The sequence below is a fragment of the Mytilus trossulus genome, chromosome 10 (genome assembly GCF_036588685.1).
Source record: "Mytilus trossulus isolate FHL-02 chromosome 10, PNRI_Mtr1.1.1.hap1, whole genome shotgun sequence".
NCBI lineage: Eukaryota > Metazoa > Mollusca > Bivalvia > Mytilida > Mytilidae > Mytilus > Mytilus trossulus.
The window spans coordinates 76184775-76201316 of NC_086382.1; the positions used below are offsets into that span (position 1 = coordinate 76184775).

At 31.8% G+C, this 16542-nt stretch overlaps 1 protein-coding gene across 1 annotated transcript; it reads right to left on the bottom strand.

Annotated features, from left to right (window-relative positions):
- Window positions 1-6852: 6852 nt before the first annotated feature.
- Window positions 6853-9102, bottom strand: LOC134688186 (uncharacterized). The gene has a single exon (XM_063548657.1). The coding sequence runs from the start codon at window positions 8902-8904 to the stop codon at window positions 6853-6855; it is 2052 nt and encodes a 683-aa protein (XP_063404727.1). The 5' UTR covers window positions 8905-9102.
- Between the last annotated feature and the right edge of the window lie 7440 nt (window positions 9103-16542).

Genomic DNA, 16542 nt, shown 5'->3' on the forward strand with positions numbered 1-16542 from the left:
TATGTGCAATGTACCAATGTCACCGTTACTTGCAACAATAGTGTAACATCAAAACATAGAAAGACACCCTTTATGATAGCACTTGACATGAACTACCTCAATCAAAAGGCATATGTAAACAAACTAGTGAATATACACTGAACGGTTAAATTTGATCTTGACACAAAATAAATACACAAAAGAATAAGGGGTGTTATGATAAACGATTTCATAAAGACAACCATACTCTTAAATAAAATGTCGGCGTTTACATGATATAACGACGTAGTCTTTGAACAACATGTTTTCTTTAAGAGAACCACTACAAGGAAGGGAATAATACATGGTATGACTGTTTCTTATTAGATGCTGGCCAACTGTTGTTACTTTGTATCAAAGATGACTACAACCGGTTACTTAGTGTAACATACGACCCTATGGGAAATACATACAATTTTTTTCTTAAAGAGAACCACTGAATAGATTAAAAGCAACATTGCATGCATGTTTCTTATGAGGCGCTGACCACGTGTTGTTACTTTGGAGCCAATCAATGAATCAATATTGCGTTGGAAAATGTCCGTCATTCGTTAACTTTTTACATTTTGAACTTCTTCTAGTCAACTACTGAATAGATTAAATCCAAACAATGCATTAACATTCAAAATGAGGTGCTAACAAAGTGTTGATACTTTCAAGTGTGTTGCTGATTCATCATCCAAGATGGCTGCAAGCGGGGTACACCGTTTAGAATAGGAACCTTTAGACAAAACAAAAATGTTTTCTTTTAGATAACCGTTTATTTGATTGAAACCAATCATAACACGAATGTTCTTTATGGGATGTTAACAAGGTAATGTTACTCTGAAGCCGATCCATCATTAAAGATGGCCACCAGAGAGGGACTGTGTTTAACAGGTCGCTACAGGAAATACATACAAATGTCCTCTTTTAGAGTACCACCAAAATGGCGTAAAAACCATGACATGCATGTTCCTTATAAGGTGCTGACCACGTGTTGTTACTTTGAAGCAAATTGATCAACCAACATGGCTGCCAACGGAGGGTGGGGGTGGGGGGATCTTAGTATAACATATAAACAAATGTCTTTTTCGAGAAAACAATATAACGGATAGAAACTAAATATGGTATGAATGTTTCGTATTAGCTGCTGACTAGGTGTTGTAACTTTGTAGCTGATTTGTCATCTAAGATGGCTGAAAATAGGGGTGTAACTTGAACATATGACTCTATTGGAAATACATACACATGTTTTCGTCTAGGTTATCCCTTAATATAATTATATTAGAATAAGAAGATTTACACAGAGTCCACATAACTTAACAAAACTATCAATTGACATCGTACTAGAGTAATTCTCCATATAAAGTATATTCGCTACAGTATGTGCAGCAGCTGACCCTTTCGCGATTTAGATGTACGCTTACAAAAATGTAGCGAGTTTTTTTTCTTATATATAACACGTATTCCCCGAAACATAGAATTGTTTTATGTTGTTTATTCTTCAGTTTACTATGTTGTGTCATGTGTACTATTAATTGTCTGTTTGTTCTTTTCATTTTTAGCGCTGGCGTTGTCAGTTTATTTTTCGATTTATGAGTTTGACTGTCCCTCTGGTATCTTTCGTCGCTCTTATATAATATATTCATAAATCTAATTTTAAATTATATGAGTACGAAACGCCTTCTCGAATTGTGTCTTTACGAACGCTGAAACTAATAAATGTGAGAGCAAGAAATATGTTATTTTATGCAAACACGTGTTACCACACAGACAAAATTGACAGACATTAAAGCATTAAGAAAGAAAAAACTGAACTCGGAGGAAAATTCAAAACTGGAAGTCCCTAATCAAATGGCAAATCAAATGTTAAAACGCATCAAACGAACGGGCAACAACTGTCATACTCCTTACTTGGTACAGGCATTTTCAAATGTAGGAAATTGAGAATTGAACCTGGTTTTATAGCTCTAAACCCTCCCTTGTATGATAGTCGAATCAAATTCCAATATATTTACAACGATGCGTGAAAAAAACCCCGAGATGATAGATATAATTGTTCAAATAGGAGTACAGCAGTCATCACTATGTCATAATCTCAATTAGAACAAACACACACAAATATTTCACAAAGAAGCTCGAAAAGCTTCTATCAAATTTAACAACTAACAGTCATTGCATTCTTATACATGTATTTTAAATCAACCCATAAAGGATTAATATTTGAATTCCTGTGACTGCAATAACATCAACCCTAGTGTATAGTCGCGTGTTTGATGTCTGAATTCATCCAATTTTAGATATTTTACTGGTACTTATACACAGTGTGACTGTGACTTAATGTGGTTAGCTTACTTACGCCATGATCAACAGTTTAAAGTTAAGAGTGATAGTAAATGTGCACACAACAACAAGAACGTATCTGAGTTGGTCCCTGGCGACTTTCATTGCATTGGTATGTACTATTTGAGCGTTAACCTCTATGCACCGCACATTTTGTTTGAAGAAACTTGAAATTGAACAGATATGAAGCAAATGTTTCAATGTAATTGTAGTTTAATGCTTTCCACAATAATATTATTCTAATATGAATAGAATAGAATAGAATATCTTTTATTTCCATAAGAGGTACCCACAAGGGGCATAGTGCATATACATTCATGACAATATATAGTTACAAACAATTACAAATACAATAAAGCAAAACAACAAAACAGTATGCTTTAAAAAGTTAGACATTTTAAATATTACTTACAGTATCCCAGTGTTATATTATAAATGTTTACTCAAGGCAGGTGTTTGATAAGAAATAGCCAAGTTGTTTTAAAATATTAATAGACTCACAGTTTAAAAGCCAAATAAATTTATTGACCATATCCAAGGAGTAAAAATTTTTACATTCTTTAAATATCAGATCAAATATCATATCTCTATCCTTAGAGTATACAGGGCATTCTATAAGAAAATGAAGTTCATCTTCCACTTTATTTAAATCGCATTTATCACAAATTCTTTGATGAACTTCTAATTTGGAATATCTCCCAGTTTCAATTTTAAGTCTATGAGATGAAATCCTGAAAATTGTGATAGCTTTTCTCAAATCAAAATTTTTCAAGATATCTAAATAATTTTCTTTACAAAATGATGTTTTAAACTGACAATATGTTCTTCGTTTACCTTGGCTATTTTGGCTATAAGCATTTTCCCAAGATTTAACATAGGATACTTTTAAACAATTAAATAAACATTTTCTGAATTTGTATTTACTAAAATTAATGAAGTTACTAGGCAGGTCAATAATTTTACATACGTGTCTGACACTGCTATACCAACTATTGTGATTTTTATCATCTAAATCTTTAGAGGTTTGTAAGGCTTTATATAATAAAGAGTCCTCAGGCATATTTTCAATTCTAAAATAATAATTCAGTAAATTTTTAAAAAATACTAATATAAATAGGAAATCTACCTAGTTCAGAGAGTACAGCAAAATTGCTGCTCTTTCTGTTTACACCCAAAATAAATTTTGTTATTTTCATGTGTTATTTATCTGGTTCAAGATCTGAATAAATTTTATCTAAGACTATATCATTTCTAAATTTACTACTCTTTGGGTTAAATGTACCCCAAATTTCAGAGGAATATAAAGAAATAGGTTTGATCATGTGATCAAATAGATGTAGACTGGTAGTAATTTTTGGATGTGAACGAATAACATCTTTGCATAATTTATAATAGCCTTTTAGACTCTTTTTGTACAATTCCTGTCTTGCATGAGAGAAGACTCCTGAAGCCGAAAATATAAGGCCTAAATACTTGTAGTGCTGTACACATTCCAGTTCAACTTGCTGAAGAGTAAATTTTTCATTGATAAGTCTACCTTGCTTATTAAATACTAAAATTTTTGTTTTATTGGTGTTTATGTTTAAGCACCAGTCAGAGCAAAACTTATCAACATTTTTTAACTTAGATTGAAGACGATATGATGTGGTAGAGAGCAAAACAATATCATCAGCATACATTAAACAATTAATATTAGTATCACCCAAAATCAGATCATCATCAACATTATCAATATATGATGGAAAGTCATTTATAAAAATTTTGAAAGGATTAGGGCTTAGGTTATCACCTTGTCGAACCCCTAATTTAACTCTAAAAGAGTCAGTTAAAATCTTCCCAGCTTTGACACAAGTTGAGCTAACATTGTACATGTTCTTTATAATGTTGTAAAAATTTCCTCCTAATCCCATCTGTAATAGTTTATATTTAATACCACTATGTATGACTGAATCAAACGCCTTTTTAAAATCTATAAAACAGGCATACAATTTTTTACTTGTGGAAAGTACCGAGTCAATTAGATTTTTAAGCAAAAACATATGATCAGATGTTCTGGACTTTTTAACAAAGCCAATTTGAAACTCAGTAATTAGGCTGTTTTGTAATAAATATTTGTCAAGTCTATCATTTAAGATTGTATTAAAAAGTTTACCAATTGCACATGTAATTGAGATGCCTCTGTAGTTTGAGGGATCAGTTGGGTCCCCTGACTTAAAAAGGGGTAGAGTGTATCCTTCAGCCCAGCATTCAGGATATTTTCCTGTATTAAGACATAAATTAAATAATTTTCTATAACATGGAACTAAACTATTGGCACTTGCCTTTAGCATTTCATTAGTTATAAAATCTAAGCCACAAGCTTTATTGTTTTTCAGCTGTGATATAGCTTTAAGTATTTCGGTATCAGTTATTGCAAAATCAAGTTTAGAAGAAGTCGAGTGTTTCTCAATGCTTTCGACTAATTTTTCTATATATTCATTACGCTTTTTGAATCTATTATCTAAAGAATTAAGTGACTTAAAATGATCTAACCAAATATCAGCAGCAATATTTTCTGAGGGATCACAACTATCTGATTCCTTGAGTTTTCTAACTAAATCCCAGTAGACCTGAGGATTATTACACTCTAGATTATCTAACTGATTTAAAATGTCTTCTCGAAATTTTCTTTTTTTATACTTTCTACTTTTATTATATTGTCTCAACAATTTATAGAATCTACCATGAATGTAAGGGTCATTTGGATATTTAGAATATAATTCAGCATAAGATACAACATTCTTTCTCATCTTTATAAGGTCTATATCAAAAAACTTTTTATTTGTGTATATTTTTCTTGAAGATTTTTTCGGTGGAGAAGGACGCCTCAAACATTTTTTAGAGGCTGTTAATAAAATTTCATTAAGTTTCACAGCCAGCTCATTAATATCAGAGCTGGTATCAAAATGTGAAATAAGATTTTTGCTGTCTTTATCTTGCAGAGCTGATTGAAAGGCCTGAGGGGAGTTTTCCTGCCATTTGAATTTACTACCCATGACTTTAGAATTCGGCTGTGGAATTATATCAAGGAAATGATGGCTAAGAATTTTCCATGATAATTTACAGTGACAGTCACTTAAAGTTGGGTTAAAAGTTGAAACATTAAAATACAAAATGTTTTTCATCAAACTATCTGAAGCCAGTAAATAATCGACAACACTGGTACCCATGTGATTATAGCATGTATATTTACCTAAAGAATCACCCAAAGTTCTACCGTTTAACAAACGAATTTGGTTCCCCAGGCATAATTCAATCAGCTCTTTACCTCTAGTATCGACTGTTGTATCTCTGCTGTTTCTAACATTTAAATTGAAATCAACTGGATAATTATCATTACTAATTGGAAGATGATCTGTACTGTCCGAGGACACAAAGTCTAATAGATTACCACAACGTGCATTAAAATCCCCACAAAGTAGGACATCACCCTTAGACTTAAAATGTAATATGTCCTTTTCTAACAGCTGAAGTATATCAGTGGACAGATTTTTAGTATAAATGGATTGGGCTGGTGGATCATATGCCAAGCATAAATATAAATCATGATTAAAGTTAAAATAAGATTTATCAAATTTCATCCACTGAAAGTCTTTTTGTGAGTTCACTAGCAAAGAAATATGAGGCTTTAAGGCCTGTTTGATAAATATAGCTAACCCTCCAAAATATCTACCGTTGCCAGAAATGGGTCGACAAACAGGGTAGTATTTATAACCATCTATAGAGAGGGGGGTATTATACCCTATGTGTGTTTCCGCTAGGAGAATAATATCATATGCTTTGATCTCGGACAGAAACATATCATCGTCCAATTTGTTCATACCACCATGCACTATGCCTCCAACATTCCAGAAGCAAAATTTAAGATATTTCTTTACTTTTGGTTTACTAGAATTACATGCATTACCTTGAGATCTTGATGGAACAGATCTATTAGCTTTACTATGACACATAATAACAAGATGTTAAAATACAAATAAAAATATAAGGTAATGCTCTTACAATAAAATTGAGCAGTTATAGATAAACAATGTTCTATTGCTACAGGGTGTCTAGACAACACAAACTGCTGTATATCAAGTGTATATTTAACTTTTTATAATACTTGTTTGGTCTTAAATATTAAGTTATTTGGAGTAAAAGATATTCAAACTTTCTATTTTTTTTTTTTAACAAATACTAAAAACAAAACAGAAAACAAAACCAAAAAACCAAAAAAAAAAAAATTTAAATTAAAGCTTAGACTTTCTATGTACTCTAAATGAAAACAAAATTTTCTATAGGCACAGATAACTCAAAAAGTGAGTGTTTTTTTTTTGAGAATTTACAAACGTAAGATATTTGTACTAAAAATGAGACAGTGTACAAAATTTAGTAATCAACCACTTGATTTTTATGGGTCAATTTACTATTTTATGACAGTTTTTGCAAAAATAAAATAAAAAATCAACATAAAGGCAAAAGGTCAACTTAGTTCCATCTGTCACCCCAATAGTCTCCATAATAATAGCCGTATCTTTGGTTGTTATAATTGTTAGGTTTTTTGGAACTCTTCGTCGATGGTTGACAGTTAAGTATTTCTTCACATGACCGTTTAATGTTTGATGCGAGACGGGCAACACCTTGATCTGTTAAATGGAAGCCGTCGTCTTTTATAAATCTATCAATAGGTTTTCCTCTTGTTGCTAGGTTGTCGTTGTCGCATAGAGAGACGAAATTGTATTTTGTAAAATGATTCCTCACAAGGGCATTGACTAAGTGCACTTGGTTGTTATAAGTGTCTTTGTCTTTTCTAACGGTGGCAAGCGAGATCACAACTTTGCAAGAAGGCCACTTTTTATTGGTAGTTTGAACAATGTTGTCCAATTTTGTATCACAATTATCTGCTGAGTTATCCTTTAAACTATTTGTCAATGAATGTAATACAATAACATTAGGTGCTGGAGATAATTTGAGTTCCTCTATAGTTTTTGCTGTGTCTTCTAAGTGGAAAGCTGTGTATTTAGTTGTGGTGAAATTCTTGGATAAGAAATTTGTGTTTAAACGACTTGTATTAGAGGTTCCCACAATAATGACTTTAGGTTTCTGATTGACATCTGACTTTGGTTTATTCACCGTATCGAGGTTCTTGTTTTTAGAAATTGTTTCCACCTTATTTGGGGATTTATTTACATCCTTAGCTTTTGATGTAGAAGCTACATTTTGAAAATTATCATAAGAATCATAGCTTCTTTGAGGTAGTGGTTGCATCTTTATGGATATAATTGCGTCTTGCTGTTGGTCAATTGTTTCTCTAAGTGACTTCGCTGTCCCTTCAAGCCGTTCTATTTCTTCATTCTTACTTTTAATGATATAACGAAGGTGGTCAATTTCGGCTTGACAGTCATTCTGAGTTCCACTGAGTTTGACTTTAAGATTTTGATTATCTTGTCTGAGATGACTTATTTCAGATTTTGACATTTCTAACTTTAATTCGTAGTCTGATCTTAAATGTTGTATGCTGTTGTTCAATGTTTCTATCTTTAATTGTGAAGCATCAATCCTACTCTTTAATTTAACGTTTTCTGTTTCTAAACTTGTTTGTCCCTTTTTTTCTAATGTAGCATTAACCTGCTTGTTTTGAATTTCAGCCATACATTGCTTTAGCATGATTGATTGCTCTTCTAATGCCATTGTGTGAGTTTTTATTACTACAGAAAGTTTTTCATTAACATTCTTTATTAATACTGTTTCAATTTTGTCAATAGCTTTGACACAGTTGTCTTCTAGGATAGAAATTGAGTCGGGTGACTGTATTGAAGTGTTTAATGTTGAATCATTCACTTGTGTTGACTGTTCTAATGTTTTAAGTAATTGGGATTCCTTCACATTTGTTGTATCTGAAGATTTTATTTTGTCAGAGTTTTTGACAATTTTGTTTTGTACTGTTTTCAATACAGTTTCCTCTTGATCAATATTAGCATTGTTATTTGGGTCATCTGTGTCCGTGCTTGTGAATTGTTGATTGATTATCATTTTGTTGACACACTTGAGTAATAAAGGGAAATCATTAGTTACAAATGACTGATAAGCATTTCCCTGCACTTCAATTAAACCAGTAGTAGGATATATGGTGATCATAAACTGAGTTAGATTTTCGTTTGCTGAACTGTCCTCAATTTTTGACACTTCAGTCATAATTTTTTTAAGTTGTACTTTACTGGTTGGTCGCCAGGAAGTAGGCTCTGTAGACCATTTTACATCATAGGAATTTTGTATGCCTAAGTATTCATAATAAAATAACCACATTGCCCGAATCCAAGGGTGTACACGTTGTGTGGAGGTTTTGAATGCAACCATTCGAGCACTGCTTTCATATATAGATGTGTCTAGTTGTTCAAACATACATTTTTTGGCCTTTTTTCCTGAACAGGAATTTAGAACTAATGGAACACATGATTTGGGATAGTTTTCGTATGTTTCTTCTTCATTATTCAGCCATTTTACATTGTTTTGATTCAGAAATTCTTCGAATGATGACATGTTTGATGGTGTTTTTGGTTATTAGTTGTACCGTATCAAATTGATGTAAATATATATATGTATAATGGTCGGATAACCTTTAAATATGAACAGTTTTTCAGCTCAGACTTCAATAAATGTTTGAGACTAGTGGATATGGATAGGGGATGGTCTAATGCCCTATGTTGATCTTAAAATTCTTTAGCGGGGATTGCACATGCCGCCATGTTCAACCGGAAGTATATACTTAATTTAAAATATGATTTGTATGCTAGGGAAAACTTTAATAATAATAATTGAGAGGGCTTCCGGTAGCGGATTCTAATGAAGTTTATTTTTTCGATAGATGACGTTGACAAAAATACATTTCGTAACCAATGTTAACAAAATGGCGGCCATTATAAGACAAAGCTGCTCGAAGTTATAAATCTTTGGACTTTTATTAGTTTGCGAGTCAATTGGTCGAGTTTATACACTAATATATTCCTGTCAAAAGTCATTAAGTTACTTTTTTAATTGCATAAATCGATTAAGAAGACAAATCAATGTAACATACTCAAAATGTAAGAAAAACATATTCTTAAAAGAGAGAGAGAGAGACTGGTGTGTCAATGGGGAAATATCCTGCTATACATGCATCGCCAGAGAAATATAATACAATTTAAAACCAAACATTTGTCTGATTTAGAAATCTATTATGTAATCCATTGAACTGGTTTTTATTGATACCTATTCATTGATATCTAAGTATATTTATCAAATATTTATCGATCAATCTATTTTAGACAATGTATCAACTGCATATAATAGCAATGCATCTCAACCCGTCGATCTTCCATGTTTATATAAGTACTTAACAACAAATCTGATACGTTGGATACACTCACGTAATGGACAATTCATCAGAGAATTGAATGAAAATTTGGTTGATGAAGACACAAATACTCTTCATTTTCCTTTTTGTAATCATGACGATTCTGGAGAATACACTTGTATGCTGTCAACAGATTATTCTCTGCTGCCAAATATTAACAGATATGTACATCTGTTAGTCAATGGTACGTTAACATAAATATGGACTCATAATATTTTTAAATGGTGTTTGTTCCTTAATCTCCTATTTGTCAACATCAAATTAACTATTTGATCAATGAACTGTCGTGTAAAACACGTCTACCTGTAATGAACATTAGATATAAGGGAAGGCTTTTTTCTTAAGACATTAAACCAGTATTGACCGGAAACAAATCACCCACAGTCGCAACATTACTAAACAAGATCTGACCAATCTAAAAGGTCTCAACATTTTCTTTTTCTTTGCTATACTTTCATGCATTTCACATTTGTTCAGTGTAAAATAAAATCTGCCGCTGGACGTTAGATAAAGGTAATAGTACTACTTCGCTGTTCAATTGTATCAAACACTAAAAAACTATATATAAGAGAGAAAACGTAACACATTTCACACTGAGCTGCTACAAACACAAACGCCATTCATCCATCCATCCATATATTATATATTTTGTTACTAAACTTGGCGAACATTTGTGGCTTCATCAATATCAATATTATGATTTTTTACAGGTCCTCCTATTGCATTGAATCAGCAGACAGAAGTCGTCGGAGATGATTTAATTTTGTCCGTTATGTTTTATTCAATTCCATACGATTTCAAAATTCAATGGTTGCTAGGAAACAATCGGTTAAATGGAGATCCACAATACACCATAGACGTAAATAACATGACAGTTGGACTAAAGCAATACAACGTGGATGTAACGACCGAGGGATTTATATCAAACTTAACCATTCATAATTTCAAGAGACGCCCGAGCGATGTTTACAATTGTCAAATTTCTAATCCATATGGATTAATTGTAGAACAAATTATTTTAGGACCAGGTAATTTTCAAATATTTTGATCAATATTTTTTCTGTCCATTTTTTCAAATAAATGATGTTAAATGATAAAAAAAAGTGTTTTTAACAAAAATATGTATTGAACTATATAAAAAATAACATCATAGGTATGTTTATTTAGATGTGAACAACTTGTTAAACATCTATTTTTTTCTATTTAATAGAAATAAACCAAGCAAGATGATACGAGATCTCATGCTTTGGTTAATTTCGTACGTTTTTGATAAATAAAACATCATAAGTATTTCTTAATTGCTAAATCCCTAAGCAGAAAACTAATTATTCAATAATGATGAAACTAGGTATTCCTAAAAAAGTTATCAAACTAAATTTACATCTTAAGCTGTATTGTGACATCACTTTCCAAAGTTAGGTAGAAGGTTTTGATCCCGCTAACATGTTTAACCTCGTCACGTCATTCATTATGTATTTGTCCGAAGTCAGGAGCCTGTAATGCAGCGGTTTACGTTTGTTGATGTGTTACATACTTGTTTTCCGTTCATTTTCGTACATAAATTATGCCGGTAGTTTTCTCGTATGAATTATTTTACATTTGTCATTTTGGGGTCTTTTATAGCTGATTATGCGGAATGTGCTTCGCTAATTGTTGAAGGCCGTGCGGTGACTTTAGTTATTAAATTTTGTGTCATTTGGTCTTTTGTTGAGAATGTCTCATTGACAATCATACCACATCTTCTTTAAGATATCAGTACGTAATTGACAAGTAAAATTTTTATACTACATTAGAACTAGTCAATATAAAGGGAAAGATAGTAAATGTATTAATATTATGCAATACATAGATATATATATATATACATGTATGGTTTAACTTCTTTTTTTGCAACAAATAAATGTTCAATTATGCGTATGCATTCGTTCCCTTTATATAGGGTATACTTATAGATATCAATTGAATTGTAGAAGAGGTTTTAAGGCATATAATATATATATATATATATTTATTAACTAGCTAGTTTAGAATTGGAAAGACGGACCTATTGTGACACTTCACATAGTATTGAGTTGAAGTGCACTTTAAAATTGGTCGGCGCCACTCCAGTTCCTTGGATTCATTCAAACGCTGGACAAACTATTCGTTCACTCCAAGGCAGGCATGTTAATACCTCAAACATTCTGACTATTCCATTTTGTAATAGTCAAGATACCGGTGATTACACATGTAGATGGAAAACAGATATACTCGGCCAGGCAATAATGGAAAAGTCTACTACATTATCCGTAAGCGGTAAATATTGTTCCAAACATTGTCATATTTTGTCATTTATCTTACTCAAACATTTTTAGATACATATGTGTGTAGGTGTGCGTTTTTTGGTTTTTCGATTTTCATACAATCACTTTTGTTTCTCATTGTATAGATACATTTTCTAACATGACAGGATCTGATCTAATTGTATGTATTTCCTCTTGGTTGAGAATTACCAAACTGATATAATTCTTTTTATTTGTTATTTGCAAAAAGGTAAAAAGATCAATCTTAATCTTACATGAATTTGGAAGACGCGACTAAACAATCCTATCAAAAATTGCCAGTGTCAGTTGGTTGATTAGTATTTAAACTGCATGTGTATATTGCTCACTGCTTATACAACAAAATATGAACTAAGAGACTTGCATAAAAGTTCATTAGGGTAGATCATAAGTATATATTTTTTGAGACAGAATATTTTTATGGTTTGCCAAAATGAAGATTTTACTTTGCTCTTTTCAAAAATTTAATAAAAAGTATGGGTCACCGTGCTATTTTTCAAGCTATCATATGTCAATATATGAACAAACATTCAAATGTCACATATGCTTTACTTGATTGAATGTGACCTTATTGTAACCTCAAATTCTGACGCTCTGAAAATATTGCTGACTTTTCGTAGTGAATAATATTAATATGTAAGATGATTGTTAACACTTACATATATAATATGATATTGATTACATATGGCATAAAGATTTACTGTGTATCAGTTTTAGGTAAAATTACTAAAACAAAGTTCAGATCTGTTATCATTCAAGCTCATAAAATAACATGTTCGCATTAGTTTTGTTTCAAAACGAAAACACAACCTAGCACATACTTTTTTTCTTTTCAGGTCCTCCTTTTCTTATATCACACTCCACGTCAGTCGATGGACGCGATACGTTTTTTTCTGTGACGTTTTTCTCGAAACCATTTCCAAGTGATCCAAAGTGGTACTTTAATAATGAACCAGTTGCATTAGGAACTAAATTTCTACAATCAACAACATATTCTAGCGTACAAATCAGACAGCATCGTGTTTTGGTAAACGTAGAAGGTTTCATAAGCAACTTAACAGTACACAAAGCTGAACTAGGACTGTATAAATGTGTGATCCTAAACAGTTTTGGAGAGGTGAATCATTTGTTTGTTATTAAACAAGGTAATATCTAGTAAACTCATTTATTTACATGTTTCCTTATTTCATATGCTATATACTTAATACATAGCTTCTTAAAAGAAAAGAAATAAGCTAGCATTACTTTTTAAAAGTAAAATAACCAAAATACCGAGATCATTGCAAAATTCTAAACAGAAAGTCTCTCTTATAATAACAAAATAAAATGCTTAGACACATCAAATAAAAGAAAAACAACCTAACTTGGTACATAGGTTTTCTAATGTAGAAACTGTTGGAGAAAACCTTTTTCTATATCTAGCTAAACTTCTCAATTGTATGATAGACGCATCAATTACAATTATATTGTCATCAATGTGTAATACAGCAGTTTTCATTTTGATATAGTAGCGGGTGTCTTTAAACAGTCGAAAAAAATAGCAGTACACAATTTCAATGTTGACTTCAGTATGTACACTTAAGTGATATTTCCTGCCGAACTGACTTTCAAAAAGGCTAATAATGCAATGAACACAGCGTTTTTCGGGATCTTGATATCTATATATTTAACGGGAAGCTTATTGTCAAAATTTATGATAAAAGAGATGACTTTTCTTTTCCTATTGTTAATTATCCATTTTAGATGGCGACGTTCCCTTGTTATCATCTTATGGTGTTTATATATTTCAACTTGTTCGTTTCGGTTTTGTATCAAAAAACGTATTTGATTTAAAATATAAAAATCTCTTTATTACTGAAAATTATAACAAAAGGGTTTTTTATATCACAATTTTGTCAAAACATTTACTAAATTTTATCATATTTACAAGGACATCATTCGTAAATATAAATCAGCATCTATACATCGTAATGTTCAGCTTCTTCACATCTAATCTTAAATGGTAATATTCTTTACGAGGGACACACGTGTCGTCATTCACATCAAAAGCTAACCAAACCTTTATGCATACTTATTCGGAAGGGATAAAGTTACGATACTGTTATCAGGTAATTAAAGATTGTACATTTTGGTATAAATATTGATTCACTCATAGAGTTTTTGCTTTGGAAATAAACACATTAATTCTAAAACCAGTTGTTGGCATGCTACGGTTAATGTTCTTTTTATATATTTTATGATGACATGAAGGCACCAGTAGTATACAGCTGTTCAAACTCATAAACCATGGACAAAAAACAAAATCGGGTAACAAACCAAAACGGAGGGAAACGCATTAAATTTAAGAGGAGAAAAACGACACAACACTAAAATGTAACACACACAGAAACGGACCAAGCATCAGACAAAATCCCACGAGAATAACAAATATAACATCAAAACAAAATACATGAATTTGGGATAGACAAGTACCGTGACACGTCTTATCGCAATGTGAATTTACACTCAAAAATAAGAGAAAACAAACGACGCAACGTCAAAATGTTAATATGTCAATATGATACTAAACCCCCAATGTGAGGTATTGTAAATTATTTCCAAATGATGAAAAGCGAGCATGTCAGTAACTGTTAGAAGTATTTTGTTAAATAATTATTATCAATTTGCTTCTTTTGATATCTATTCTGAAATCAGACTCGTCCGTTATTTAAACCGAGTTTTACTGTGCGAATTGGTAAGCGTTTCTTTATTCTACATTGACTAGAGGTGTAGAGAGAGGATGGAAAACATCATCACCCCCCCCCCCTCCCCTTTGTGGTTTGGGTCTGTTCCAAGTAAGAAGCATCTGGTCATTGTTAGTCTTGTAATGGTTGTTTTGTTCATTTATATGTGTTGAAGTTTTATGTGTCAATGATTTTCATTGCACCTGTGAACAATTTTGTTACATACTAAGGATTTTTATCCCATGCAGATAACCTTTGCCGTATTTAACACAACTGTTTTGGAATTATGGTTAAGCAATGCTCTTCAACTTTGTTTGGTTTTCTATACTATTTTGACCTGAGCCTTACTATTAAGTTTTATTTAGACGAAATATGAGTCTGGCGTATTAAATTGTGGGCCTGTTACCTTTAATAACTATATTAGCTTGTCGTTTTGTATTATTTTTTTTTGTTTATTTGTGTGTTGATCTGTCCTATATTTTCTCCCATTTATTTTTATTGTAGTCCTTTCATGTAATGTTGTCATTTAAGTGTTAGTTTGGCTGTCAACAAAACCAGTTTCAATTAACCATTTTTCTTAAAACGTCCTGTAGTCAGGAAAATTGTCATTGTTATATAATAGTTCGTTTACGTGTGTTTTGCATTTTAGTGTCGTTGCTCTCCTTTAAATTTTTCGTGTTTTTAGAGTCGTTGTTCTCCTCTAATATTTGTCGTGTTTGCCTTAGTTTTATTTTGTAACCAGGATTTGTTTAAACTAAATCAATTTATGAATTTCTAACAACGGTATACTACTGTTGCCTGTATTTGTTAGGGGCCAGCTGAGGATCAACTCCAGTATCGGATTTGTCTCGCTGCAATGACGACCAATTTTGGCGGACTTCGGCTGTTATCTGATATGTGGTTGGATTGTAGTCTCTTTGCTATATTCCCAATTGTCATTTATATAGTAACTGTCAATGAGGGTTTGAAGATGAAAACATGAAAAAAATCTCAAATAAATTGTGAATTTTCCGTTTTTTGTATCAATTGTAAAGCAACATGCAGCTGCACATGCATAAGAAGGATTCGTATATATGTATAATATTCTAGACGCAGCGATTGCTATTAAATGTCCTTGATAGAGTGTTGTTTCTAACAAGAAAGCTATTAAACCAAGAATTATGTTATACATTGATAAAGCATTCTCTAAATAGAAATTTTAGGTTGATGACATAGAAATTAAAAGAGAAGATGTAGTACGATTCCCAATGAGACAACTCTCCACAAGAGATCAAAGGACACTGAAAATAACATCTATAGGTCATCGGACGGCCTTTAACTTTTAGCAAAGCCCATAGTCAGCTATTAAAGGACTCGAAATGACAAATGTAAAACAATTCAAACGAGATAACTAACGGCCTAATGTATGTATAAATAATAATTCAAAAACAAATGTGTTAAACATCAGCAAACGACAACTACTCAATTAAAGGATCCTGACTTGGGATGACACATACATACAGAATGTATCGGAGTTAAACATGTTAGCAGGATTCCAATCCCCACCCTAGGACGGTGGTGTAACAGTACAAAATAAGAATAAAGTGTAAAAATTCATTGAAAAAGGCTTAACTCATCAGATTGAAACAAATAAAAAAAATACACAGAGTGAACGTGGCCGGGTATTTGTATATCCCAACAACAAAAAGAAATTAATTACATAGATCTGAAAAATACTCGTAGTTATTGACAGATAGTTTAA

What these genes read in the sequence shown, in the direction of transcription:
- LOC134688186 (XM_063548657.1), bottom strand. Translation starts at nt 8,904, where the DNA reads ATGTCATCATTCGAAGAATTTCTGAATCAAAACAATGTAAAATGGCTG.